Here is a 26727-nt window from a genome sequence, read left to right as displayed (position 1 = left end):
TGTGTAGAGGTTGTATATTAGGAGCGGTGTGTAGCATCTCGCACCTATCTGTATCTGGAGCAGACATATAGGTCCAGGAGAAAGCAGCAGATCTCCTGGAATGTATGCAAACTCGTCTCTTTTTTGTAAATGACCCTCTCGAAGGTTGAAAGGGTATTGGAATCTAGAATATTGGTATCTAGAGGGGATACTCGCACATCAAGCAAACAATGTGTGGAATGCTTCTTTTACATTATGCCTCTGTGCTCTATGCCTTGGCTGGAGGCAAACACTCTTTGTTTTCACGTTTCCTGTCACCTGGATAAATGGCGTGTCTTTCTGAACTCATTAACCAGCTCAGAACAAGCATTTTTGTTTTGTATTGACATTCTTATTTTTTTTTAAACCAGTCAGCACATGGTCGTCCAAATTGTCTGTTTGCCTGGAGAAATGTGGACAGAATAATTGACAACTTCCCTCTTCCTCCTAAGTTTACACCCAAGGGGTGCAACAGACACAATCACTGTCCGGGCACCCAGCATTCCGGAGATCGAGCACCTCGACTGTCCCAAAGTCTGTGTATGTTGCTTGGTGGCAGGAATGCCTGTGGCTCCTCAACACGCTTTTCAGGGTGGGTAGGGCCTTCATTTTGTGTTTCACCACTTCAGTACCCAGAATAGAAGGGTCAAAGGACATGTCTTCAAGATCAGAGGACACGTTCTGATAGTGATCTGGTCAACATGCATGAGGACATGTCCACCTGGGATTAGGTCCCCCACCAATCTCCCGGGCTAGGCAGTGGCAAAAAGGCGAAAACGATACAAGTGCAAAAAATAACAGGAGGGACATCTGACTAATAAGGTATATCAAAACAGGGGGGTCAAACAGGGCTGTGTGACTGCCCCCCTAGTTTACAATCTTTATGTGCATGATATTCCGCTTGCTCTAACGTCTGCCCGTAATTGCCCCCCTAAAATCGGGGACTCTGCCTGCACCGTTATGGCATATGCTGATGATTTGGTCATCTTTGACCATACTATTGGTGGTTTACGTAGATCAGCCACAGTATTATGGGAGTATGCCGAATCCAATGGTCTCATTATTAACCTAGATAAAACTAAGGTATTGAGATTTACCTGCAAAAGAGTGTCCCGTGTGAACCTCACGGTGAATAATAACTTGATCCCATACGCCCCACTCTACCGCTATCTAGGTATTGATTTTGAGCCCAATGGTGAATATGTGGCACTTAAGCTCTCACGTACAATGCGAGCAGCGCAAGTAACATCTCTTATAGCCAACTTTACCAATAAGCAAGGAGGATTTACGCTTTGGGGTACGCGCCAATTATACACTCAGGTATTTATCCCTATGATGACTTATGGTCTAGAATCACTTCTAGACTTAGATCTTAGTTGGCTTCAAATCATCGAGGGGAAATTCTGGCGTCGTATACTTGGCCTGGGCCCGGGAGTTCCGATGGCAATTATTCGATTGGAATTAGGTCTACCCTCTATGAAGGCTATCGTCATGAAAAGGAGATTGGGGCACTTCTTGAAAATGCGTAGCATAACATCTAACCCTCTCCTGACTACTATCTTCCAAGAATTGTGCAAGAAACAAAATCTTCAGTCACCATCTGTGATGATGATAAAACTTCTTGCTACAATTGGATGGACCTGGCGAGAAGGGCCATATTCTAAGCAAGTTCAAAATGCACTTGACAAGCGGGTAGAAATGTGGGATTGGTTAGAGAATTTCGCTCACCTTAGCGCGTTGAAAAGCTACGCATTTGTACAATACAGGTTGTACTCATTCATGCAACCCCAAGGGTATCTCAATCTCTGCCCCTCTAAAAAACTGGGACGATTTATTCTTCTATTAAGGCTGGACCAACTGCCTATCCTGTTGGTCACGGGCAGAAGATTGCAGTTGCCAGTGGAACAACGCACCTGTCGGTTGTGTAAAGGAAGCAATGTATTAGAGTCAGCAAGACATGTTTTCACAGAATGTGGCACTATGATCAATGTAATCCAAAGTCACCTGGGGAAGTTCTCCCATAATCTAGCATCAATCGGAACGTCATTATTTTGGCATCACTGCATGAATTCTGAGAGTATGCGAGTAATGTTAGCTCTCTTCAACATCTGGACTAGGATAGAAGAAATATTGAATATTCAGATCTGAAATTAGTACTCGTATCCTAAAACAGTCACTGCCCCTGCCCTGGGACGAGGTAATCGGCTGTGCTGTGAGTGCCCTTGGTACTGTAGTTATGAGAAATGACCTAAGTATAGTTTACTGCCTTGAATTTCTGTCCGTATATTATAGTGGGCATTGTGGGCGTTATTGTGTAAATTCGTACTGTCTCTTTCTTTACACTTTTCTTCCTTTTTTTTTTTACATGCAACTTGAGCTTTTAGATTGATTTTACATGTGTAAATGGTTCATTATTTATCATATTGTTATATTGTTATCATTCTGTTCATTGAAGTTTAGTTTATATATGTGTTTAGTTATTAATATGTGTAAAGTTTATTAAATAGACTAGGCTGCCCTGTTGGCATACTATATTTTCTCAGATTGTTACATCATAATACCTCGGTCAGGTTAAAATTGGACCAGGAGGGACATCTGACTAATAAGGTATATCAAAACAGGGGGGTCAAACAGGGCTGTGTGACTGTCCCCCTAGTTTACAATCTTTATGTGCATGATATTCCGCTTGCTCTAACGTCTGCCTGTAATTGCCCCCCTAAAATCGGGGACTCTGCCTGCACCGTTATGGCATATGCTGACGATTTGGTCATCTTTGACCATACTATTGGTGGCTTACGTAGATCAGCCACAGTATTATGGGAGTATGCCGAATCCAATGGTCTCATTATTAACCTAGATAAAACTAAGGTATTGAGATTTACCTGCAAAAGAGTGTCCCGTGTGAACCTCACGGTGAATAATAACTTGATCCCATACGCCCCACTCTACCGCTATCTAGGTATTGATTTTGAGCCCAATGGGGAATATGTGGCACTTAAGCGCTCACGTACAATGCGAGCAGCGCAAGTAACATCTCTTATAGCCAACTTTACCAATAAGCAAGGAGGATTTACGCTTTGGGGTACGCGCCAATTATACACTCAGGTATTTATCCCTATGATGACTTATGGTCTAGAATCACTTCTAGACTTAGATCTTAGTTGGCTTCAAATCATCGAGGGGAAATTCTGGCGTCATATACTTGGCCTGGGCCCGGGAGTTCCGATGGCAAATATTCGATTGGAATTAGGTCTACCCTCTATGAAGGCTATCGTCATGAAAAGGAGATTGGGGCACTTCTTGAAAATGCGTAGCATAACATCTAACCCTCTCCTGACTACTATCTTCCAAGAATTGTGCAAGAAACAAAATCTTCAGTCACCATCTGTGATGATGATAAAACTTCTTGCTACAATTGGATGGACCTGGCGAGAAGGGCCATATTCTAACCAAGTTCAAAATGCACTTGACAAGCGGGTAGAAATGTGGGATTGGTTAGAGAATTTCGCTCACCTTAGCGCGTTGAAAAGCTACGCATTTGTACAATACAGGTTGTACTCATTCATGCAACCCCAAGGGTATCTCAATCTCTGCCCCTCTAAAAAACTGCGACGATTTATTCTTCTATTAAGGCTGGACCAACTGCCTATCCTGTTGGTCACGGGCAGTGGAACAACGCACCTGTCGGTTGTGTAAAGGAAGCAATGTATTAGAGTCAGCAAGACATGTTTTGACAGAATGTGGCACTATGATCAATGTAATCCAAAGTCACCTGGGGAAGTTCTCCCATAATCTAGCATCAATCGGAACGTCATTATTTTGGCATCACTGCATGAATTCTGAGAGTATGCGAGTAATGTTAGCTCTCTTCAACATCTGGACTAGGATAGAAGAAATATTGAATATTCAGATCTGAAATTAGTACTCGTATCCTAAAACAGTCACTGCCCCTGCCCTGGGACGAGGTAATCGGCTGTGCTGTGAGTGCCCTTGGTACTGTAGTTATGAGAAATGACCTAAGTATAGTTTACCGCCTTGAATTTCTGTCCGTATATTATAGTGGGCATTGTGGGCGTTATTGTGTAAATTCGTACTGTCTCTTTCTTTACACTTTTCTTCCTTTTTTTTTTTTACATGCAACTTGAGCTTTTAGATTGATTTTATATGTGTAAATGGTTCATTATTTATCATATTGTTATATTGTTATCATTCTGTTCATTGAAGTTTAGTTTATATATGTGTTTAGTTATTAATATGTGTAAAGTTTATTAAATAGACTAGGCTGCCCTGTTGGCATACTATATTTTCTCAGATTGTTACATCATAATACCTCGGTCAGGTTAAAATTGGACCAGGAGGGACATCTGACTAATAAGGTATATCAAAACAGGGGGGTCAAACAGGGCTGTGTGACTGCCCCCCTAGTTTACAATCTTTATGTGCATGATATTCCGCTTGCTCTAACGTCTGCCTGTAATTGCCCCCCTAAAATCGGGGACTCTGCCTGCACCGTTATGGCATATGCTGATGATTTGGTCATCTTTGACCATACTATTGGTGGCTTACGTAGATCAGCCACAGTATTATGGGAGTATGCCGAATCCAATGGTCTCATTATTAACCTAGATAAAACTAAGGTATTGAGATTTACCTGCAAAAGAGTGTCCCGTGTGAACCTCACGGTGAATAATAACTTGATCCCATACGCCCCACTCTACCGCTATCTAGGTATTGATTTTGAGCCTAATGGTGAATATGTGGCACTTAAGCTCTCACTTACAATGCGAGCAGCGCAAGTAACATCTCTTATAGCCAACTTTACCAATAAGCAAGGAGGATTTACGCTTTGGGGTACGCGCCAATTATACACTCAGGTATTTATCCCTATGATGACTTATGGTCTAGAATCACTTCTAGACTTAGATCTTAGTTGGCTTCAAATCATCGAGGGGAAATTCTGGCGCTGTATACTTGGCCTGGGCCCGGGAGTTCCGATGGCAATTATTCGATTGGAATTAGGTCTACCCTCTATGAAGGCTATCGTCATGAAAAGGAGATTGGGGCACTTCTTGAAAATGCGTAGCATAACATCTAACCCTCTCCTGACTACTATCTTCCAAGAATTGTGCAAGAAACAAAATCTTCAGTCACCATCTGTGATGATGATAAAACTTCTTGCTACAATTGGATGGACCTGGCGAGAAGGGCCATATTCTAAGCAAGTTCAAAATGCACTTGACAAGCGGGTAGAAATGTGGGATTGGTTAGAGAATTTCGCTCACCTTAGCGCGTTGAAAAGCTACGCATTTGTACAATACAGGTTGTACTCATTCATGCAACCCCAAGGGTATCTCAATCTCTGCCCCTCTAAAAAACTGCGACGATTTATTCTTCTATTAAGGCTGGACCAACTGCCTATCCTGTTGGTCACGGGCAGAAGATTGCAGTTGCCAGTGGAACAACGCACTTGTCGGTTATGTAAAGGAAGCAATGTATTAGAGTCAGCAAGACATGTTTTGACAGAATGTGGCACTATGATCAATGTAATCCAATGTCACCTGGGGAAGTTCTCCCATAATCTAGCATCAATCGGAACGTCATTATTTTGGCATCACTGCATGAATTCTGAGAGTATGCGAGTAATGTTAGCTCTCTTCAACATCTGGACTAGGATAGAAGAAATATTGAATATTCAGATCTGAAATTAGTACTCGTATCCTAAAACAGTCACTGCCCCTGCCCTGGGACGAGGTAATCGGCTGTGCTGTGAGTGCCCTTGGTACTGTAGTTATGAGAAATGACCTAAGTATAGTTTACCGCCTTGAATTTCTGTCCGTATATTATAGTGGGCATTGTGGGCGTTATTGTGTAAATTCGTACTGTCTCTTTCTTTACACTTTTCTTCCTTTTTTTTTTTTACATGCAACTTGAGCTTTTAGATTGATTTTATATGTGTAAATGGTTCATTATTTATCATATTGTTATATTGTTATCATTCTGTTCATTGAAGTTTAGTTTATATATGTGTTTAGTTATTAATATGTGTAAAGTTTATTAAATAGACTGTATCACATTAATTAAATAAATAAATAAAAAATAACCAAAGCTTATCACAGGTGCTGATTGTGTTTTAATTTTGGGAGAAATCTCTTGATTGGTTCTGTTTTTTATTTGCCCTACTAGTACTAAACAAAACACAGGCACACACTTGAAGGAAGCAAACAAAATACGGCAAAGAAATACTGTTCTGTAACGCAATTGGCACATGGCTATCTTTGCATAAAATTGACAGCAAAGTTCATGTTACATTAAACAACAATGCCAGCCATTGTCATAAGGATATAGCCACTGTAGCATATGAGTATGAAAATATATGTACAAAATGTGGCAGTTTCGCTTATTGCACTTTTGTGAAACTGTGAAAATTAAAAAAGATCACACAATTGCAGTGAATTTAATCTGTGTTAGGGAGAATTCTCTCTTTAGGCTGAATTTCCTAACCTAGTGAGTCCCCAGCAGCTTTGCTGGATTTCTGGAGTTTGTATTTTTCTCCTGCCAAGAGTGAGACTCTTTTTCTCCCACTCTTGGACATGATTTATGGTGTTCCTTTGACTGTTAATGTGTTTTATGGGCTATGGGGTCCTTTACTCCATAGGGTCTCATGTGTTTTTACTATGTGTGTTACACAGCACCCTCCGTGCAGTGACACAGGGGTGTCATAGTGACACCCCACCATAGACTCCATACCCTGAGACTGACTACTGCCTCCCAGGGCATGTAAAGTCACCATTGGCTTTACTAGTCCCAAATTATTAACAGAAACCAGTACAAACCATCATATTGTGGACATACTGGTCGGGGCAATTCGATTACCCCGGGGTCTGTTAGTCGAGGGGGCACATCTCCGTCCCCCCTGATCGAGTTTTGGCTGGTGGCAGTGGATATTACTTTTTATATTCGACTGCGAATATATCCCTATGGGATTTTCCCATTGTTCGAGGCTACCAACTTATTTAATTATCATAGCCTCGAACATACCGCCGGTTTATTTAACAACATCCTCCAGGGCACATAAGACACCACTCGATCAGGGTACAGGCAATGCCGGATACCCCAACTAGTGAAATAAAAAAGCATTAATAGCAGCATCAGTCTCACTGCTGGGTGCTTTATACAGTTTAAGTGTAAACACTTTAAAGCAGATGGTGGTGGGGAAGAGCTAGAGAAAATAAATGGAGATAAGACAAGATAGACAGGAAAAACATGTACAGATATATTATACAGATACATGTGCTACAGCTGCCCGGACTAACCTCCATCCTCTTGTTCTTTAGTGTTCAGTGGTGAAGGTTGTATGGTGTCACGGTGGAAGATCGGGTTATGACTCTATACGATTGTGGTGTGCCTCTTCAAATAAAAGATTTCTCCCAAGGGCAATTTTGAAGCCATTTACTATTAGAGTTGCTGGGGTAGAAAGTCCCTGTGGTGTGGAGCCAGGAGGCTAAATGAGTGAAAGCAGGAAATAGCACAAGTTGTACAGGTGACAGCTTTGTTCAGGATAGCTTGGGAGTGGAGAAAGTGGCTTCGTGAGCAATGGTAGATCAGCCAGGTTGAGGACACAAGGACAGATTTAAACACAACAAAAAGAAATTTAATTAGGGAGTAATTTTGCAGGGATAACCATCCTGTGTGAAGGTGGCATGTGAAGTGGGGACGTTGTGGCGGCTTCAGGAAACAATTACTTAATAGCATGTTAAGATGAGCCAAGGAGTAGAGAGGGAGGACCATGAGGAGAGCTGAATAATGACACAGCCCACTAATATCCATGGTGACAATGAGTGCTTTAGTAGAGTGAAAAGCAAGATGAGGACCAACTTTCAGACGTTTGGCATCCATAACAGTGAAGGTGATGAACAGATTTATTTTCAGATTCCTGTTAAGGAGCACACATCCAGATTCCATGACCTGGAAGATATGGGAAGAGGTTCAGGCTGGCAGAATACAAATAGAAACCGGGACAAGATGTGCAGTACTGGACACCACAAAAGCAAAGCACTTCCGTTTTAGAGGAGTTGAGTATCAAGCATGGTAGAGCAATTTGGTGTCGGTTAGACACTCGACACATAGAAAGGGTGAAGGAGGAAAAGGTGAGGAACATTAGAGTAGTGTCAGTAAATAGATCATATGATAAGCCAACAGAAGTGAAAAGGTTGACAAGTGATGGGAGTAAAGCGTCAACACGAGGGAACCAAGGATGGATGCATGAGGGACTCCTATTGACAGTGCATGATGCAGAATGTGCCAGTATTCCAGGAAATTCATGAAGCCAGGCATACTCCCCAGAGTACCCAACTCACAGCTGAGGAACAGCAAACAAATGTATTGTCTGGCTTCATGAATTTAAAGAGAGGAGAAAGACTGGCAGATAAAACGAACCAACATCTTCTTTATACACGGCCATATCCTCAACAATCTCTGTTGGCCTCTCCCCAGCATCACTTGCAGTCTCTTTCTGGAATCTCTTGGGTCTCCACATGCGATGCAGGGTGATGCAGAAGGATTGTTAGATATGAGGTTAGGTGCCACGTTGCCTATGGACACTGTGACCTAATTATGTCACCCCTTCCCAGCTTACTGTACTGTTTCACAACCTGGATGCTGGTGCTTGGGCTATCTCTGGACTAACCTTCTCACCAATTTTCAACACCCTCTAACTTCCTCCCAATTGCTCTAGGCAGGGGTTTGGTAGGTCTTGTAGCACTACCTTATTGTGGCTGGCACAGAACCTTCTTGAGCCTCCCCAGGTTGTACTATTCCTTCATCCAACCTCCTCTAAAGCTGATCCCTTCCAACCGGGGCCCTAGTCCTCTCTTTGCCTCTCCGCTATTCCTTCTTATCCCATATTCTTTCCTCTCGACTGTGATGTCCTCCTGAGACATCCGTACTCCTCCCACATGCTTAATATCCTCCTTCTGCATCCTCCTCTGTCTTCTCCCCTCATGCTTGATGTTATCCTTCTCCACCATCTTCTCCTTCCACTCTCTTCCCATCCTCATTCCCGTTCAATTCTCTCTGCCCCATATCCTCCTCCTACATCTTTAGCTCTTTCTGGTCCACCTACTCCTGAACCTTCACATCTCTCTGTACCAATACCTCCTACTATACCTTTGCTCTTACTGCACCTCCTGCACCTTCCACAGTGTCTCCCCCTCTTCCTCCTCCTGCATGCACCATTTTCTTTACATCTGTGCACATCTGTTCTCTCCACTGCTCCAAATGCCACTACTCCGCAAAGCTCTCTCCAGTCTTTTACATGTCTCCAATCCCTCTAGCGGGGCTGGGCTAGGGTCTATGGCCCGAACCTGTGTGTGTTAATGAATATGCTTTGAGGATGGGCTGTGCAGTCATTTCGAATATCTGCAAGTGGACTAAGCCTCCCTTAGACAGGTTCTTCAATCTTGGAATTGGAAAAAGCGAACATAAATAGAAGAATGCAGTCTCAGCGTTTGCGCTGGAAAAGGGCTGGCGAATGGTCCAACACCCACTCAGAGGCTGTGGAATCCTCGAGAGAACATCCCCACTGAGGCCCCAGGTTTTCCTGTGTTTACTGGGTGAATATTTCCTTTCCATGGGTTCGCAGAACCGTGAGTTGCGTCAGTGATTTTTGCAAGGAATTGCTTTACAAGGCTAGTCATTGCTAAATCTTCATGCCACAAGTCTTCCTGGTTGAAGCCGTGGAGCTTGGGAATGCCTTACAAAGTCTTATACTGGAAGTGCACTTTATATAGGGGTGCTCTCTTCCATGTCCCTAGTGCTTTGGAGCCTCCGGGGGATTCTCCACAAATTGCTCCATTCCCCTCATCACAGTTTGAGGGGTGGGGCCCTAATCCCTAGTCACCCGCACAGTCATTGTCATGGCCACACCAGGGACACTAACAGATGCTGCCCAAGTGAGGACAGGCCCGAAAAAGCAAGATGAGAGTTTGATGGAGGAGAGGATGTGTCAAAAGTGGCAGAGATATCGAGGAGAATGCAGTTGGATGACAGCTGGCAGCGGTGACCCATAGTACTGGAGTTTGAGTAACCATGGAGTGTCTACTGCTGAACCCATGTCAGAGGGAATCACAAAGACCATTCAACTCCACACAGTCAATGATGCACCGGCAGACTACACGTTCCAGAAAGGTGAAATAGTGAGGAAGGGTAAAGATCCATCAGCAGTTGGGTGAAATAGTGAGGAAGGGTAAAGATCCATCAGCAGTTGGGTGAAATAGTGAGGAAGTGTAAAGATTTGTCAGCTTTTGGGTGAAATAGTGAGGAAGGGTAAAGATCCGTCAGCAGTTGGGTGAAATAGTGAGGAAGGGTAAAGATCCGTCAGCAGTTTGGTGAAATAGTGAGGAAGGGTAAAGATCTGTCAGCAGTTGGGTGAAATAGTGAGGAAGGGTAAAGATCCATCAGGAGTTGGGTGAATAGTGACGAAGGGTAAAGATCCGTCAGCAGTTGGGTGAAATAGTGAGGATGGGTAAAGATCCGTCAGCAGTTGGGTGAAATAGTGAGGATGGGTAAAGATCCATCAGCAGTTGGGTGAATAGTGAGGAAGGGTAAAGATCCGTCAGCAGTTGGGTGAATAGTGAGGAAGGGTAAAGATCCATCAGCAGTTGGGTGAAATAGTGAGGAAGGGTAAAGATCCATCAGCAGTTGGGTGAAACAGTGAGAAAGTGTAAAGATCCATCAGCAGTTGGGTGAAATAGTGAGGAAGGGTAAAGATCCATCAGCAATAGTTGGCTAGGTTGTTGCGGGCTGCGGAACAACTCTTAGGCCCTCATTACAACACCGGCACTGAACCATGGCGCTATTAGCACCATGGTTGGTGCCGGTGTTGTAACGCGTCCGCCATGGTTCAATGGGGAATTACCACCCCATTCCAAGGTTGGCGGGGCGGTAATTCCCCATTGAACCATGGCCCTTCCCCATTCCCATGGAAGGGCTCTATGGGAATGGGGAAGGCGCTAAGTACGGTACCGTAAATTGCGGTACCGTACTTAGCACCAAGATCCCTTTGCAGGTCCCTACTTTAATGGCTGGTGTAGACCAGACGTTAAGGTCGGGTCCTGCAAAGGGACCTCATAGGGACCTCGTAGTAAGGAACTAAGTGTTTAACGGCGCTGCAGCCTTTTACGGCGCCGTTAAACAATTAGCGCCAGGGTCGTAATGAGGCCCTTAGAATTGTTCTCACTGTGCCAAGTCAAGTCTTCTAGATGTTCTCTCAATGCTGTTAAAATATGTTCTTGCAATTTCCATCAACCTATTGCAGGTGTTCTCATGTATCCATGTGAAGCAGTAGAGGTGCTCGCACAATTTGTTTTAGCGTGTTATAGGCGCTCTGAAAAGGCTATGGGCCTCATTACGACCCTGGCACTCCCGTAATGAAGGGTGCCGGTACGAGACTGGCACCCTTCATTACGGGACCACCTATTGCGAGGTTCCCTTTGCGGGACCCGGGACAGATGTCTGGTAAACCCAGATGTCCTTTCCGGGTCCTGCAAGGGGAAGAGGGAGCTAATAATGGGACATTTTTAATGTGCACATTATTACCTCCCTCCCCATTCCCATTCAGCACTATGGGGGCTCAAATGGGAATGGGGAATGGTTCCTTCAAGGAGGAATTGCTGGGTCTTCCAATGTTGGAATGACACAGTAATTCCCCATTGAAGGAACCCGGTATTGGAGCCCGGTATGGATGCAGCCATGGCGCTAATAGCACCACGGCTACCTCCATACTCGTAATGAGGCCCAATGTGAAGGATTAGAGGTGTTCTCACAATGTCAAACCATTAGAGGCATTTTAAGAAAGACAATTAAAGTATTACAGATTTCCCTCAAAGTGTCATGTAAAGTACACGTGTTTTAGTGTCATATATCTCTCCTCTCAGTATCTCTCCTCTCTTCACTCGGATTATGGCACTGCTCTTTTTCTCGCTAAACACATTTCTACACTGATTTATCAGCCTCTCTTTCTTCCTCGCCTCACTGTCTCTTTCAAATCTTAAATGGATTTTCACTCCCGCTCCCCTGATCCCTTTCTTTCACATCTCTCTGATTCTGACTTTGCTTCCTACTTCTCATCCAAAGTTACTCTTCTCTGTTCCTCTATTGTTTCCACTTCCTCGCGCCCCCTTGCTTGTCTCTGACTCTCCTCCTACCCTAATGTCTTCATTCCACCCGATTTCTTCTTGTGATATTTCCTCTTTTCTTTCTAAAGCCCATCCAACAGCTGCCCCCTCTGATTCTCTGCCTTCGTCCCTCATTCCTATGGTCTATCCCTCCCTCTCTCCAGACTTGGCCTCCCCTTTAATCTCTCTCTTCAGGTTTCTATCTTCCACTCTTCTTCTAAATATGCCACAATCCTCCCAATTCATAAGGACGCATCTTTGGACACCACTCTCCCCTCTAATTACCGTCCCATCTGGCTCTTATCTTTCTTCTCCAGACTACCGGAGCGTCTCGTATGCTCACATTCAGGATAAGAGGTTGTCCAATAGTGCCATGAGCTTGGAAGGGCCCTTTGGGCTCCTGTCCTTTGATCATTATCCTGCTACACTGTGAAACACTCCTAGCTCGTGTCAATGTATTGCCCTGATTCCTTCTATATTCGTCTCTATTCAACATGTTACCAGGGTTAACATAGGAGAATGCTGTATTCTGGTGCCTGTAAGCGTTCCCTTCAACAAGTCATTGAAAGACCACATTATGGTGAGAGATCCCTAAGTGCTTCCACCCGGATTACTGATTACAGTTCTGGCCTGCCCTTATAGACCCCCTACCCTTCTACATCTGTCTTAATGCTCTATTGCCTTGAAACAAGCCGTTTTCTAGTCCCCAACTGGGTTTGATTTCCTGTTGCAACCTGTTCCTTTCTAGGGACCCGCATGTTTTCCCCATATGCTTCTGATTTTGACTGCCTCTTTCATCTGAAACCTTTTCTTGGAGGCTGTTTGCTGGTCCGAGTTCCCTCTCCCGGCTTTTCTTTACTCTTTTCCTTCTTATTCCAGTAAGATGCTCTATTTTCTTTGGCTTTTAGAGATACTCTTATCTCCATACGATGGGTAAGTATCAAGTTATAGGGCCTCATTACGAGTTTGGAGGTAGCCATGCCCTTAATAAGGGCATGGCTGCCTCCAACCTTGGGTCCGGGTCCAGGTTTCTTAAATGAGGAATTACCGGACCATTCCAACCTTTGAGGACCTGGTAATTCCTCATTCAATATACCCATCCCCATTCCCATTTGAGCCCCCTTAGGGCTCAATGGGAATGGGGAAGGAGCTTACAATGGGCCTGTTTATAACGGGCCCGTTGTTAGCTCCCTGGTCCTCTCGCGGGACCCGCAAAGGACGTCTGGTCTGACCAGACGTCCAGAGCAGGTCCCACAAGGGGACCTCGTAATAGGGCGGAATGGGTTTAACGGGTCCGGCACCTTTACCGGCGCCGTTAAACCCATTCCGTCAGGATCCTAATGAGGCCCATAGAGTTAGTTATTTTTTTAGGGAGAGAGAGGGCCTCATTAGGAGTGAGGCGGTGAGGCGATAACAGCGCCGGTAAAGGTGCCGGCGCCGTTAAGCCCGTACCGCCTCATTACAAGGTTCCCTCGCGGGACCCGCTATGGACGTCTGGTCAGGCCAGACGTCCTTTGCGGGTCCCGCGAGGGGACCAGCATGCTAACAACGGGCCCGTCATTAACGGGCCCATTGTTAGCATGCTCCCCATTCCCATTGAGCCCTATGGGGGCTCAAATGGGAATGGGGAGGGTCCGGGTCCCCTGAATGTGGAAATTATTATTAAGGGCATGGCTACCTCCAAACTCGTAATGAGGCCCAGAGTGTTGAATTGTGCGCCTGCTTCCAATGTGTTCAATCCTTGCCTTTGTATGCATTTTGTATTCCTACTTCTGTCCTCTCTAGATTCTGGTATGGTTTCCCTTGTTCCAGTCCCTGATTAGCACTAGCGGTCCTGCTCTCAATTCTCCTTTGTACCTTACTTCTTTCAGAGATATTTCTTCTGGGACTTACATCCTTTTTAAATTTTCCAGGTATTACAAAGAGTGTAGTGTGTTTTGAGATGCTTTGTGGCACAGACAGAAATCACTTTTCAGCTTAAATGGCTATCAATTGTGTTTCTTTTATCCAGCTGTTCTATTTGCATGCACCAATATACTAATCTCCTGCTTTGTTGTTTGTTCGATGACTTCTGCTCTGTATTTCAGTGTTATGTCCGCACTACCATTAAGTCCATAGTTCTGCTGTCTGACCTCATCACGAGTGGGAGGTAGCCCTTAAATGCGGTGGTAACTGTGTTTTTGCTGCATTCAAGGGTCCACCCAATCATGAGTCTGGCGTGTTTACTCCCAGCTCGGAGCTGGGGAAAATCTGCCAGAAAAATGCTGGTTTTAGGTGCAATTACCACACGGTAATACCACCGGTGTTAATTGCACGGAAAATTCCACATTGGGTCCAACAGGAACAACTTTTGCCGCCCAACCCGTGATCTGGATGTTATACTGCCCAGTCGGGATACCGCCCAAATCGTGATGAGGCGTGTGTCTCTACTCCTGTGCTCTGTCTGCTGCAGATCCCAGTCGACCCCTGTCACATGCTCATGCCGAGCTCAGACCTCATGCTGGGAAAATTAATCCCCACTTCTTTTGTACCATCCCTTCCGGTACACACCCTTAGCTGGCATTTGATTAACTAACACCACTGCCAAATCTATGGGCCTCATTACGAGGTGGGTGGAATGGGATTAACAGCGCCGGTAATGGTGCCGGCGCCGTTAATCCCATTCCACCCTATTACGAGGTTCCAGAGCGGGACCCGCTCTGAACATCTGGTTTTACCAGACGTCATGAGCGGGTCCCACAAGGGGACCAGGGAGCTAACAATGGGCCGTTATTAACAGGCCCGTTGTTAGCTCCCTCCCCATTCCCATTGAGCCCCACGGGGGCTCGAATGGGAATGGGGAAGGACCGGGTCCAGTTTCCCTGAAGGAGGAAATACCGGGCCCTACAAAGGGCATGGCTACCTCCAAAGTCGTAATGAGGCCTGTGTTTAAGCGATGCACAAGTGCGCCAGATACAGGGGCTAAGTTGAGATGGCATCCAACTGTGCCCTTGAATGGAATCCCGATTCCCTCCAAGCAGCAGGCACACTTCCTATGCTATTTTAACTTGCCCTTTTCTGGCAATGGCCAGCTTTGCTTCGCCACATTGTTTTGCACTGGCAAGTTTTCTGGCAACAGCATTTTCTTCATCATTTTCTTGCAGTGGTAATTATCGTAGGCCGCATTACGAGGTGGGCGGAATGGGTTTAACGGCGCCGGTAATGGTGCTGGCGCCGTTAATCCCATTCCGCCCTATTATGAGGTTCCCTTGCGGGACCGGCTCCGGACGTCTGGTCAGACCTTATTAAGGGCATGGCTACCTCCAAACTCAAAATGAGGCCCTCATTACGAGTTTGGAGGCGGCCATGCCCTTAACAGACGTCCAGAGCGGGTCCCGCAAGGGTACCTCGTAATAGGGCCGAATGGGTTTAACGGCACCGGCACCTTTACTGACGCTGTTAAACCCATTCTGCCTGGGTTATAATGAGGCCCAATGTGTTTCAAAGCTATGCCCTCCTCTCCACTCCGCACCTGGATGTTTCCCTCGCCTCCCCTTTTTTTTTAGCTTTTTAAACCAATCACTCCCTTTTTCTCCTCTTATAGATATCGGGGTCTCTAAGTGCAGGGTAGTTAGTCCCACTTAATGTGGGGGGCCTTTAAGGCTTTCCATTGTGCGGCATGTCCTCCCTCCACCGCGGGCACATCACACTGAACAAACCAAAACCCACTCTGCATTTGTGGAGGAGCAATACTTGAGCTCTGCAAGTCAGACACCCAGTTTGTATGTGTGGGCAGACATAGGATTGTCCAGGCAGTGGTCAGGTTCATTAACGCTGTCTTTAGGGACTTGTTTAGGTGAACGACCTGATGCCTTGCCATTTAGTTCTCTCCAGTGGAATCTCAATGTAGTGGTGGAGGTCCTGGGGGTGACGTGTTGTCTAATAAGTTCAGGTCATCCAAGAGATGTGCACCAGGGTACATGCCTTCTCCCTGCTAAGTAACATTTACACGTCACAGACATAGGGCCTCATTACGACTCAGGCGGTAAGGGTTTTACGCCGCGTAAACAGCGCCGACCCTTACCGCCTGAGTACGAGGTCCCTTAGCGCCATGGCGGATTTAACACCTGCTTTTAGCAGGTGTTAAAATCCATGGCGCTAAGGGACCATGGAGTTAATTACGCCACCGTAATTTACGGTGGCGTAATTAACGCCTTCCCCACTCCCATTATGCCCTATGGGGCAAAATGGGAATGGGGAAGGGAAAATGGGAAAATGGGGATTTACCGCCCCGCCAAGGTTGGAATGGGGCGGTAAGTCCGCCTACGTAGTTTACGCCATGGTGGTAAAGTCACGGCCCAGGCGGTAACTTACCGCCTGGGTCGTAATGAGGCCCATAGTTATGCAGCTCTTTAACAGATCAATGTGTGCAAAGACAGAGCAACTTCACCCTTCGGAATGACCCTGCCATCGGGCAACTTGATGTCTTCGGTGCAGCATCTGGACACAGCAGCCACGGGCGGGTGCAGACGAAGGCTTTCCTTGATGCACATTGTTGTGAAGGGCATCTGGGAAAGATCATCCCTGAAAAAGGCAAATGAAGAGATTCAGAAATGCTCCTGAAATAGTTGCTTTATCTTGGGTATCTGCAGTTCTAAAGTACAGTACAGTTCAAAACGTGCTCAACCAGTAACCTATGGCCGAGCAGCTCTCCACGCAATGACTTTCCTTCTTCTCATAAAAAACACATGCATACAGATGGGGACACAGGCCCATTTAAAGCAGGACTGGGTGAATAGCTCACGGGTTAATGGCTCACCCCTGACACGGGGAAACGTGCACTTTGCAAGTTTGGAGTTCAAAGCCAGTTGACTCCGCACTTCATCCTCCTACGGTAGATAAACTGAGCAAAATGAAACAGGCTAATAATATATACATTTGTATATACATCACTGAAAGTACTTAGTTAAGGTGCAGTTAATTTGGGCAGATTTTATGCAATAAAATCCTTGAAATTCCGCGGTTGTGAGAAGTCATAAACAGCTAAACTCGGCACGCTCCCATTGCTGTCCCCCATAATGCCATTTTCTAGGTAATTGTGAATCCCTTCTCTATTATGTATTATGTATGTGCTCATGAGCTTTGCAATGGGAACGTGCCGAGTTAAGCTGTACATGACTTCCCACATCAGCTGAATGTCAAGGTTTTTGTTGCGTTAAATCTACACTTAACTGTACCTTTACAAAGTTTGTTCAGTGAATTTTAAGAGTTTTGTTATAATATAGCTCTTTTTATTATCTTTTTCTTTTAATTTAATTTTTTACAGGCCACCCCACAGCCTTCAGCTGAGTCCACTGTAGATGTTACCGTAATATATTTCTATTGAAAATAGCCACTGTATATTTTAAAACACTAGCTTTCTTTCCTGCTCACTAGCCATGACCTTGGTCCATGACCATTGGCCCTGGTCTTCTGCCGTGGACCCTTTACATGTTGCCCAATAGCTTTCTTCCAGTCCCATTGTCCATTACCATTACATATTGTTCCAATAGGTTTCCTAAATGAGTCCACTAGCCATGGCAGTGTCCCCGACCGTCGGCTGTGATCACACCACTAGGATCCTTTTGCGCACCTTTGGATGTGGACCATTGACATGTTGCCACAATAGGTTTCATTGGGGTCCACTAGCCATGGCCTTCGGCCGTGTCCTCTTTCCATACTGCACCATTCGGTTCCTTAAAGTAACCCAGTAGCCATAGGGCCTCATTACACGGTAGGTGGTAAGGGTTTACCGGTACCGGTAAGGGCACCGGTAGCGGTAAACCCTTACCACCTTACTACAAGGTCCCTTTGCGGGACCCAACCTTAACGGCTGGTGTAGACCAGCCGTTAAAGTTGGGACCCGCAAAGGGACCTTGGTGCTAATTACGGTACCGCAATGTGCGGTACCGTAATTAGCTCCTTCCCCATTCCCATTATGCCCTATGGGGCAAAAATGGGAATGGGGAAGGGCCATGGAGGAAGGGGGAATTACTGCCCCGCCAACCTTGGAATGGGGTGGTATTTCCCCTTTCCTCCATGGTGGTACCGGTATGGTACCGGCGGCAACCATGGTGCTAATAGCTGTTAGTACTACCCCAATAATGTAACATAACCCCGGTTATTCATGTGATGCACTTTAATTCCCAATCCCGTTTTCTACTATAGCCCTGATTGTGTGAAAATAACCCCGGTTATGAGAAAGCGCTTGAGCTCTGAACTTGGACCACAACCCCACGCAATCACCCCCATTTCACATGGTGACCTCTTTCTCTCTCCCCGCCTCAATTCTTTTGCCATTTCCTCTGTTTTCCGCCTCCAAATCACATTTTTTCCAATTTTCGTTTTCGGGTAACCCTGGTTATTTCGGAAATAACCATAGTTTCGCATCAAACTAAAAAAAGGCGGCTTTTTCATTTCTGAAAAAGGCTCTTCATGCCCATGTTGTTTCGTACTTGTTCAATTCCATTTAGCGGTTTTTGCTGTGCGCTGTGCGGAACTGTGGGCTTTTTCTCTATGGGAAAATGAATGGGAGTAAGATGAAAACAGAGTTTCTTTGCTTTCTTAACTTTTTCATTTTTTAAGTAATCTTTCCTGAAATGTCCAGTCTGGGGAGCCCTGTGGAAACATTGTGTTTGCTAAATATCTGCCAAATCCGTCATGCAAGCCAAATGTTATTAGCAATTCAACTTTCGGGTTTCCTACGGGACTTGATACTCAACTTAGCTATAGTCATATATACACTATGGCAATAACCCCGCTGTAGCTATGCTTACCTTGGTCTCACAATTGCAAAAAACATTTACTGGCTCACTTATACCTTCAGCCAAATCGGTGAAATTGGCTCAAATATTTTCTAATTCATCTGCAACCACCACAGAATGCTGACTTGTCAAGGGGACCAGGTGCTGTAAACCAGGAGAGGGATTAGTTATGGCTGCGACCCAAAGATTTCATTTCCCATGACACTCCCATAGGGCTTTAGCTGTCCCCACTAAGGCACACGCTTATGGGCACGTTGTCACCAAACCAAAGCACAGGCTACAAATGCCTACATATTACTCTCTTTATTTTAGGTGAAAACTTAATAAGTGGTATTTCAAAAAGGTTTAAGGAATGGAAAAAATTGATAGATACAGTGATGTCTACAGAGGTTTAGGAAACCAAGATGTGGACTGATAAAGTCGCACGAGATTAGGAGCGGTCAGGCTGAGAAGGTGCAGATTGGCCTCCTTCTATGGGTCCACACAGCAGAATGCAGGGAAGTATGTGCAATGCCCTGACACCTTGTGGGCCAGGTCCAGCCATAGAGCTCTCTAACATGCCCCACTTATAAACGGAATTGGCATATTTTGACGATGCCTTGGCAAAATGTGCCCCAGACATCAGAGCTATGCATTTCTTGTCAAAGCACTGCTCGCGTCTGGTTAGGGACGTTTTGCACGGTTAGTAGACATCAGATTAGGCACACCGATTTGCTATGAGAGTTACAATCAAAGGTAAGGTGCACAGGAAACAGTGACAGAAAATGTCCCTGGCATCTTATCTGCCGGGCACGGCCATAGCGATACCCTGTGGAGATGGCTGTTAGGTGTACTGCGTCAGGGGAATGCCTTGCCTTGCCAGTACTGTGGAAAAGGGCAATGTGCCCTAGTCCATGGCTCCATGGTAGCCCCTGGGCATAGTGACTCAAGGACAAGCCTTTTGAGAATAGAAGCTAGGGTGTGGCCAGTAAAGATGGCAGGTATGCATCAGTGACCAAAGGCACTGAGCCGGGACATTCTTACAGGCCTTTCGATGCAGGGGCATGGATACAGTCTTAGATGTAGCACCAGCATGGCATGGCTACAGGTATACTAGGCTTGCAGTCCAAAGCATAAGTGAGACTGGGTATGAGTATGGTTGCATGCCATATCCTGTGCACATAAAGGCACGAGGTTCTGTGCACTGTCCCTGACAATTGGTGCTGCCAACACCATACCGGTACTAGCGGCAGGCTGCCCTGAGAACACACTTTAGCAAGTCCATACCAAGTCCATAATATAGCATTTCAAAATGGTGGTTGATGGCTGGAAAGAAACTGATCTTTTCGCAACCGTGATTTATTATGCTTCTGGCAAGAGAGCTCAGTGAGTTAAGTACTCATCAGAGTTTGTGTTCTTTTTCAGTACACAGAAAAAAGATTCATTCTTCAAGGTTGAACATTTGATTACCGTTAGATTGGGTAGACAGTGCTTGGAAGTGGGAGGAATCCTGCAAAAAGCGCTATAAAACGAGATGTATTATTTAATAGTTGTCTAATTTATTTATGACGAATGACAAATAAAGTTCTACTTTCACTATAATTAGAAATACACAAACATGTGACTTGGTAAAAGAGCCCAGAATGCCATTGTGAAGCATGTGCCAGAGATTTGGCTTTTGCAATACCTGGTACTGTTTTAGTACACCTTGTGGCAATATAATAGTGCATTAGCACCACCATATGGCCAACAAAAAACTATAGTGATTATAAAAAAGGGAAAGTGTGTTGGGAAGCTGAAAACGTGGTTGCCATGGCAACTGCTAATGGTATTGGCATATACTGGCTGCACAACAGATTGCTATTCTTTCTGTACCTATACTCACCATCCTTCCTCTGCGAGCATGACTCAGTGCAGGCACAAGTAAAGACGATTCATAGAGTTTGAGATACAACCATTGTCTCCTCTCAGGTCTTGTTCATCATCTAAATCCTATTTCTAGCCTCTCAACCTACACATACTCTTAGGCCCTCATTACAACTCAGACGTTAAGGGTTAACGCCACCGTTAACCCTTAACGCCTGATTCCCACCATAACGCCTGCTTTTTGCAGGCGTTAAGTTCCATGGTGCTAAGGCACCTTGGTGCTAATTACGGCACCGTAATTTACGGTGCCGTAATTAGCGCCTTCCCCACTTCCATTATGCCCTATGGGGCAAAAATTGGAATGGGGAAGGGAAAATGGGAAATGGGGATTTACCGCCCCACTCACCTTGTAATGGGGCGGTAAATCCGCCATCCACCATGGTGTTAACGTAGTTTACACCATGGTGGTAAAGTTGGTGCACTTAGCACCTCAGTTGTAATGAGGGCCTTAGTCTCTCATATTAGTCCTGCTCCTAGTTCTAGAGTCTCATCCTAGTCCAAGTCTCATCATAGTCCTACTCTCTTATCATAGTCCTAGTCTTCCATTCTAGTCTCTCACCCTAATCCTTCATCCCTCATCCTTCATCCTATTTCCTCATCCCAGTAATCACCCTAGTCCCACATCGTAGTCCTTCATCCTGTCCCTTCCCTCTTCATCCTAGTCCTTTTTCCACATCATTTTCCCTAATCCTTTGCCTTTATCTTACACTTTCTCCATTGTCCTATTCTGTCATCATAGTCCTCCTTAAACCTGGTTCTTCATCCTAGTTTTAGTCCTACATTCTCGTATCTCTGTTTTTTCTATTCTTTGCTCTAGTCCTTCTCCTTCTTCCTGGTCCTTCTCCTATCACATTTTCCTCCATCCTAGTTCTCCAACCTTCATCCTAGCTCTAGCTGATCCTCCAAACAAGTCCCTTTCCTTCTTCTTAGGCATTCATCCTAGTGATTAGCCTTCTTCCTGGTGCTAGTCTTTCATCCTAGTCTTTCTTACTAGTCCTATGTCCTAATACTTCTACTTCACCCTAGTCCTATTTCCTTGTCATAGCCATTCTCCTTCATCCTAGTCTTCCTCCTTCATCCAGGTTCTTCTCCCTAGTCCTTCTTTTTCATCCTATTCCCTCTCCTTTGTCATGGTACTTCACCGTCATCCTAGTTCTTCATTCTAGATCCTTATAATAGCACTTCTCCTTCACCCTAGTCTTTTTCTTTCAACCTAGTGCTTAATCCTTGTCCTTACTCATTCTAGACCTTTGTAAGTCTTCCTCCATAGTCCTAGTTCTCAACCCGAGTCATTTATCTTAATCATATTCATTAATCACAGTCCTTCTACTTCATCCTAGTTCTTCTGCTTCATTCTAGTCTTTCATCCAAGGCATCCCCCTTCATCATAATCCTTCTCCTTCCCCAGTCCTTTTTGTTTACCCAAGTCCTTTATCCTAGTCCTTCTACATTGTCCTAGTGCCTAATCCTAGTATTTCCATATGCTCTAATCCTTCCTTCTAGTGTATCCTTCATTCTAATCCTTCAACCTAGTCGTTCATCCAAGTCCCTTTCCTTCATTCTAATCATTTGCCCTAGTCCTTCCACTTCATTCAATACCTTAGTCCTAATCTTTCCCCTTTGACCTAGTGCTTTGTTCTTCTTATTTTCCCTAGTCATTCACCTCATGAACTCCCCTTTGTGTTTTATACTAGTCCTTTTCCTTCATCCTAGTTCCTCTCCTTCATTCTTGTCTTCCATCCACGTTCTTCTCCTTTGAACTGGCTTTTTATGGAAGCCCTTTGAGCTAGTCCTTCACCTTCATTCTAGTACTTGATCCTAGTCATTGTCTTTCTCCTTCATCCTAATTCTTCTTATTTGTACATCATACTATATATTCATTGTGGTCCTCCTTTGTCCTAATAATTCTTTGTTGTAGTCCTTCACTTTCATCCTAGCAGATCCTCTTTTGCCTAGTAATGTTCCTTCTCCTTCATCTGAGTTGTTCTTCTTTGTACATCAGTCTAAATATTCGTTGCGGTACCCTTTTGTCCTAGTGCTTGTGGTTTGACCTAGTCTTTCTACTTCATCCTAATGCTTCATCCTAGTCCTTCTAATTTGTACTAGTGCTATGTTCTCGGACATCACATTTTTCTAGTTCCTAGACCTTCTCCTTCATGCAACTAATTCATCTTCATCAGATTCCTTCATCCTACTCATTCAATCTAGTCCATGCCCTTCTCTTTCTCCTTCACAATCTTTCATTTTTGCTCTCTCCTTTCATCTGCTCTTTAATCCGAGTGCTTCTACTCTTCATTCTAATCCTTGGCCTAGTTCTTTGTTCCTATCCTTCTCCTTCATCACAATTCTTCTACTTTGTCACAGCCTTTTTTCTAGTCCTTCTTCGTCCTTTGCAATGGTCCTCCCTAATCCCAGTCTTTCTTTCTCATAATACTATACTTATAGTCCACCACCCTTGTCATAGTCCTTCATACTTGTTAGTCTTTTTTTCTAGTCCTAGTCCTTAGTCATAGTCCTTCTCCTTCATTCGAGTCCTTAGTCGTAGTCCCCTTCTTACATTCTACACCTTGTCCTTCATCGCAATCTTTCATCCTACGCCTTTTCCTTCTTACTAGTCTTTAGCCCTTCACTTCCTCCATCATCCTAGGCCTAGTCCTTCACCTTGGTCCTAGGCTTTCTTGCTCATCCTAGTCTTTCTCTTTTGTCCTAGACCTTCTCATCCTAGCCCTCTCAGTCAGTAAACATATCTCTCTCTTTTTCCCTTGCATCACTTCGTCTATCTTTAATTCTTTACCCCCTTCTCATTCGCTCTCTCTCGCACATTTGATGTCTCCTTCTCTTTCTTTCCCTCACTTTCACTGGGGAGTGCAGTGCCAGTCGGGATGAAAAAGGTTCAAGAAGATAAAGAAATGAATTAAATACACTGTATGGAGATTTGTTCAACGGACTACATGCAGGACCATAAGATGTGGTTTCATGTACAATAATTGTGCTATGTTATGCTGTAACAACCACCAGTATATGGACCTACGGGTGGCATTTCTACATTTTGCAAAAGGGGGCCTTGCTTGGTTTTAGGTATGCATGTAAGTTCAGCTCTGTTCTTTGGCATAGCACTTGCAGACAAGGACTGAGTAAAACAGCCATTTCAGTTGCCCCAGTGGTAAATAGTAATCCAAGAATGTTGCTGAAATGTTTCTCAACCTGAAATGGGCATATGTCCTTCACACTATTGGACATTCTTCACATCAGTTTTATCTAAGCATATTTACACAAATGTTGATGCTCTGTTTGCATGGGTGTTGGCATTTGGTACAGTACAATATTCCCATCTAGCTGCAAATGACAGCTATCAATTAGCACATATGTCATGTATGATTCTATTTCTGAGTGGTACAGTGCTACTAGTTGGCTCTGTAGTAAAAGGAATTTGAGTTGTTACACAGTTCTGCTTGACATCATGTATGGCATTGGGTAATTAGGGGATAAAGGTGTCTTTTAAAATTATTGATGATGCATGCCCTGTGGTACAATTGAAACCATCCGTTTGAAGATCAGCTCTGCTGTCTCCTTGTGTCCGGTACAGGAGTCTGCGACCACGGAATCCGTTCACGAAACCCAGTCAGGCATGGTCTTCTTTTCCTGTGCTTACCACAGATGTGATTGGCTATGCCATTGCCCATCTGAAATATGCAGCTCCCTCTGACCCTGTCCCTCTAAACATTATTAAGTATATCTTCCTGGGCCTCATCACCTGGATTACGCAAGCTGTTAACGTATCATGCCAGACTGGCCACACACCCACTGAACTGAAATATGCACATGTCATCCCCATGTTTAAAGATCCCTCTCTTAACCCTGAGCTTCCAGCTAGTTTACATCCTATCTCACTCCTACCTTTCTTTATGAAATTATTGGAGGCTTTGATCTCTCCTGTCTTCTTTTTCTGGAGACTGCCAGTATTCTTGATCCCTTCCAGTCCGGTTTTCGTCCTGGGCGGGGGACTGAGAGTGTGATGGTTTCCGTTCAGGACCACGTGGCCAGGCGGTTGATGGTGGTGGGATGGGAGCTCTGATTTTATTAGATCTCTCTGCGGCTTTCCACACTGTCGACTACCCTACTCTAATATCTTGGATGATTAAGATTGGCCTGGTAGGCTCAGTTCTCATCTGGTTCTCTTCTTTTCTGGTGGATCGTAGCCAGTCGTTCTCTCTCCCCCTTTCTGTTCTGCTCTTTCCCATATCTTCTGTGGTGTCCCCCAGGGCTCCGCCTTGTCGCCAATGCTATTACATGCAGCCTCTTCTAAACCTCATCCACTCCTTCGGCTTCCATTGCTATGCTTACACTGAAGACACCCAGATCCTGGTCATCTATATCATCGACCAGACTGAGGGGTCGTCGACTCGTAACTTATGCTTGCCGGCCGTCGGGAGTTTGATGAATCAGATTTGGCTAAAACTCAATGCAAACAAGACGGAGGTTCTCTGTGGACTCTAGCTTTCTGGCCTCCGGCACTGGGTTCCTTTCCGGTACCGGTGACGACCGTCAGGAATCTGGGTGTCATCTTCTCTGCCACACTTTCTATGAATGCTCAAGTGGCAGCTGTCTGGAAAGCTGAACACTACCATCTGAGGATTCTAAGGAAGGTCCTTCCTCGGCTCCCCACGAAGGTTCGGCCGCTGGTGGTCGCTGCTCTGGTGTTAAGTCGCATTGACTATTATAATGCACTCTATCTTGCCCAGCCTAAGAGCCTGATCCACCGGCTTCTGCTATTGCAGAACCTGGCGGCTCGGGTCACCATGAGCATCTCCGATGGGAATCATATAATGCTGGTGCTCCGCCTCCTCCACTGGCTGCCAGTGGCAAAACAAATCGAATTCAAGTCTCTTTGCCTGGTGCTTAGGCCTTTTATGGTCTCTGGGCTAGTTATCTCCAGAACACATTTTTACAGTACCTGACCACCCGTGCTCTTCACTCTTGCTCTGCCTGCCTGCTCTTTGTCCCTTTCTCTCAATTTGGTAGGATTGGAGATAACACCTTCTCAGTGGCAGCAGCGAGATTGTGGAATACGCTGGCACTTTCTCTGAGACGCACCGGTAACCATTTGGAGTTTAGGCGCCCTTTGAAAACCCTCTTGTTCTAAATTAGCTTCCTCTGCCTTACCTTTATCTATCCTAGCACCAGATACCTCTGGGTGACAGTGCGTTTTAGAAATTCTGTTAACATAACATAACAAAGAACAAAATCATTTTGTGGGCCTACGTAGCAGACTGCATAAACTGCAGCCTTCATGCCGAAGGTGCGGGTTGAAAATGTTCGAAGTACCTAATCAGTCGGCAGAGTCCAGCAGCTCACGTCATAATAGTCCCATGATGACTGGCCCCTCCCTTTGCATGTTCTTTGAGCTGGCCCCCTTCTTTATGGAGCCAACAAAAATTCATGACTATAAGTATAAAATGTAATGACCAACCACAAAAGCCAAATTGATTGGCTTTGCCAATGCGTATCTATCATGGAATCCAATTCCCGTTTTGGGGTAGGTTTTCTTGGCATGTTAAATTTCACATTTTTCAGCCCCGTCGAATATTAATTTGACTGGAAAATGGAAATGTGAAATAAATCTGAATTTTAATAACGTACTCAATGTTTATCCAGGCATCATAGCACTTGTTATGTTACTGGATATTTGCAAATGGCCCGCTGCCATTGTTATGGCCTCGAAGCACTGCAGGGCGAGTGGCCCTTCGGCAGACTGTAGCTTGGACAAACATGAAAAATAAAAGAACATTACATTGCATATGAATAGTAATTACATTTGAGGTGACTGTTCAATTACTGTTCTGTGGGTT

The 26727-nt window shown here is 44.9% G+C and overlaps 1 protein-coding gene across 1 annotated transcript in view; it reads right to left on the bottom strand.

Annotated features, from left to right (window-relative positions):
• The window catches only part of LOC138447639 (ultra-long-chain fatty acid omega-hydroxylase-like), a 368008-nt gene that overhangs the window by 13531 nt on the left and 327750 nt on the right, over positions 1-26727 (bottom strand). Inside the window, exon 10 of the mRNA XM_069603846.1 lies at positions 16621-16754. Within this exon, the coding sequence (XP_069459947.1) occupies positions 16621-16754 (134 nt within the window). The remainder of the gene's footprint in view (positions 1-16620; positions 16755-26727) is intronic.

Source organism: Ambystoma mexicanum, chromosome 3q, assembly GCF_040938575.1.
Source record: "Ambystoma mexicanum isolate Mex_15411 chromosome 3q, UKY_AmexF1_1, whole genome shotgun sequence".
NCBI classification, from domain to species: domain Eukaryota; kingdom Metazoa; phylum Chordata; class Amphibia; order Caudata; family Ambystomatidae; genus Ambystoma; species Ambystoma mexicanum.
This window is presented reverse-complemented; position numbering and strand designations above follow the sequence as displayed.